This window comes from Cebus imitator, unplaced genomic scaffold (assembly GCF_001604975.1).
Source record: "Cebus imitator isolate Cc_AM_T3 unplaced genomic scaffold, Cebus_imitator-1.0 Scaffold295, whole genome shotgun sequence".
NCBI lineage: Eukaryota > Metazoa > Chordata > Mammalia > Primates > Cebidae > Cebus > Cebus imitator.
Window position 1 is genome coordinate 1,811,928 of NW_016107610.1, and position 3,023 is coordinate 1,814,950.

General features: G+C 38.6%; 1 protein-coding gene across 2 annotated transcripts in view; it reads left to right on the forward strand.

Annotated features, from left to right (window-relative positions):
- BTBD1 (BTB domain containing 1) overlaps positions 1–3,023 on the forward strand; it is a 53,909-nt gene that overhangs the window by 45,463 nt on the left and 5,423 nt on the right. The window contains exon 6 of one of the 2 annotated variants that reach the window (XM_017502260.2): positions 2,648–2,735. The exons of the other annotated variant lie outside the window; for it this stretch is intronic. Coding sequence (XP_017357749.1) covers positions 2,648–2,735 — 88 coding nt within the window. The remainder of the gene's footprint in view (positions 1–2,647; positions 2,736–3,023) is intronic. 2 annotated transcript variants of the gene reach the window in all.

The following is a 3,023-nucleotide window of genomic DNA, read 5'->3' on the forward strand; positions in this document are numbered from 1 at the left end:
CGTCTCTACTAAAAATACAAAAAATTAGCTGGGCATGGTGGTGCGTGCCTGTAATCCCAGCTACTCAGGAGGCTGAGGCAGGAGAATTGCCTGAACCCAGGAGGCGGAGGTTGCGTTGAGCCGAGATCGCGCCATTGCACTCCAGCCTGGGTAACAAGAGCGAAACTCTGTCTCAAAAAATAAAAAATAATAATAATAGTAATACAGATTACATGACAAAGTATTGTAAAGCTATAGGAAGTTAGTGCTGTATGGAACAGACTACAGATGTCAGAAACTAACCTAATATAAATGAACATTTAGAAAATGATATGGCCGGGTGTACTGTAATCCCAGCACTTTGGGAGGCTGAAGTGGGTGGCTCACTTGAGCCCAGGAGTTTGAGAACAGCCTGGGCAGCATGGTGAAACTCCATCCCTACAAAAAATACAAAAACTAGTCAGGTGTGGCGGCATTCAGCCGTAATTCCAGCTACTCAAGATGCCAAGGAAGGAGGATCGCTTAAACTTGGGAGGTTGAGGCTGCAGTGAGCTGTGATCTCACCACTGCACTCCAGCCTGGGCAACAGAGCAAGACCCTGTCTCAAAAAATAATAAGATAAAGGCTAGGGAAGGATTAACCACTGGGAAAATTAAGTTAGATCCTTACTGATCCGATGTGCCAGTATTCATGTAGATAAAAATTTTAACATTAAACAAAACAGAAGCCATGAAAGTGCTGGAACAGGTGAATGTTTATGTACTGTGAGGATGAGGTAGACCTCTCTAAACTTGGCGTACATCATAATTTTGAAAACAGATAATTCAAAACTTTTAAGTACAAAATCACCATAAAGTTTAACTTTATGGTTAATGACAAATGGGAAACTTATTATAAAGGATATTGCCAACAAAACATAAGTAACTATCATCTATATATAATGTGATCTTTCAAATCTACATTAAAAAGACAAACTGATCTGTAAAGAAAAATGAGAAAAGAACATGAATTGGGTATTTCATTAGAGAGAAAATCCAGTGGGCAGTAAGCATATGAGCAAATGTTTTACCTCATTAATAATCAAATAAATAGGCTGGGCACAGTGGCTCATGCCTGTAATCCAGGCACCTTGGGAGTCTGAGGTGGGTGGATCTGTTGAGCTCAGGAGTTCAAGACCAGCCTGGGCAACATGGCAAAACCCCGTCTCTACAAAAAGTACAAAAATTAGCTCAGCATGGTACTGTGTGCCTCTAGTCCCAGCTACTTGAGGGGACTGAGGTGGGAGGATTGCCTGAACCTGGGAGGCTCAGGCTGCAATAAGCGGAGATCGTGCCATTGCACTCCAGACTGGGTGACAAAGTGAAATCCTGTGTCAAATAATAATAAAGTATAAATGTAATTTGTCAATATCAGTTTCTCCAAGGCAAAAGGAAATGAAAAATACTCATGGTTGATAAGAGAGAAAAACGATCCTTATACCTTATAGGTTATAAAATGTTATCTTTCCGGAAAGCAACTTGACAATGTTTACCTAAAGCATTAAGACTGTGCCTTTTGGATGGGTATAGTGGCTCATGCCTGTAATCAAAACACCTTGGAAGGCCAAGGTAGGAGGATCGCTTAAACCCAGGAGTTGAAGATCAGCATTGGCAAGGTAGTGAGAACCCGTCTCTACAAATAATACTTTTTTAAAAATTAGCTGCATGTAGTGGCATGTACCTGTGGTCCCAGATACTCAGGAGGCTGAGGCAGGAGGATCACCTGAGCCCAGAAGATTGAGGCTGCATGATCGCAGCACTGCTCTCCAGTTTGGGTGACAGAGCAAGACCTTGTGTAAATAAAAAAATAAAAATAAATTTTTTTTAAAGAATGTGCCTTTTATTTTCATCAGCCATTCTACTTCTAGGAATCTATTCCAAAGAAAACAAGGCTTCATAATATGGTTTAACTATAAAATTGTTCATTATGCCATTATTATTTAATAATAAAAACTGCAAATAACCTAGATTATCCAACAAGGGATTAGTTAAATATAGTGAATTGGGGGCTGAGCATGGTGGCTCATGCCTGTAATCCCAGCACTTTGGGAGGCTGAGGTGGGCAGATCACATGGGTCAGGAGATTGAGACCATCTTGGCTAACATGGTGAAACCCTGTCTTTACTAAAAATACAAAAAATTAGCCAGGCATAATGGCACATGCCTGTAGTCCCAGCTACTCAGGAGGTTGAGGCAGGAGAATCACTTGATTATTTCCACAGTGCCGAGCCTAGTACCTAAATATGATAGGCCCTTAGTAAGTGTTTTTTGAATTGATAATTGTCAGTTTGAGATGCTGAGCTTCAGTCCTAATGGCTGACATGTCTGCATTCATGAAAAAGATGTACAAATATTTGGACTCATAACACTAAAATTATTACAACAAAAATGGGTATTGAGGTTAAATGCTTTTACAAAACCAGTTCTTCTCAGGTTCCTGTTCAAATTTACTCTAAAAAGTAAGTTTTTTGGTAAGCAAACAGATGACATTTCCGAGGATATCTAATTTGTTTTTCTTTTTATAAGCAAAACTGGATGTTCCAGGTAACACTTAAAAAAAATTATAAACCTTCAGAATATGAACACATGGGATTAATTATGTTATTTTATTTTTGGCTTCTTTCTCTCAGGTTCACAGTTAATAGAAGGATTTCTATAGTTGGATTTGGCTTATATGGATCTATTCATGGCCCTACTGATTATCAAGTGAATATACAGGTACAGTTTCCTCCCCACCATATATCATCTTGAAATATAACAAACAGGTCACTTTACAATAAGATATTGTTTTGACAGAATTTAAATTTCAATATAATTATCAAAGGAGTCAGAAGGCCTTTTAGCATTGTAAGTATAGAGAATTCTGCTTTAGAGTTGTTTCAGACTTTTTAGTCTGGTTGCAGAAAATTGGGGTCTTTCACAAAAGTATTAGCATATAAGGAGCTCTCCTTTGTCCAGGAATCCCTTCTATTAGTACTTCCTGCTGTGTAGTCTTTTTTTTTTTTT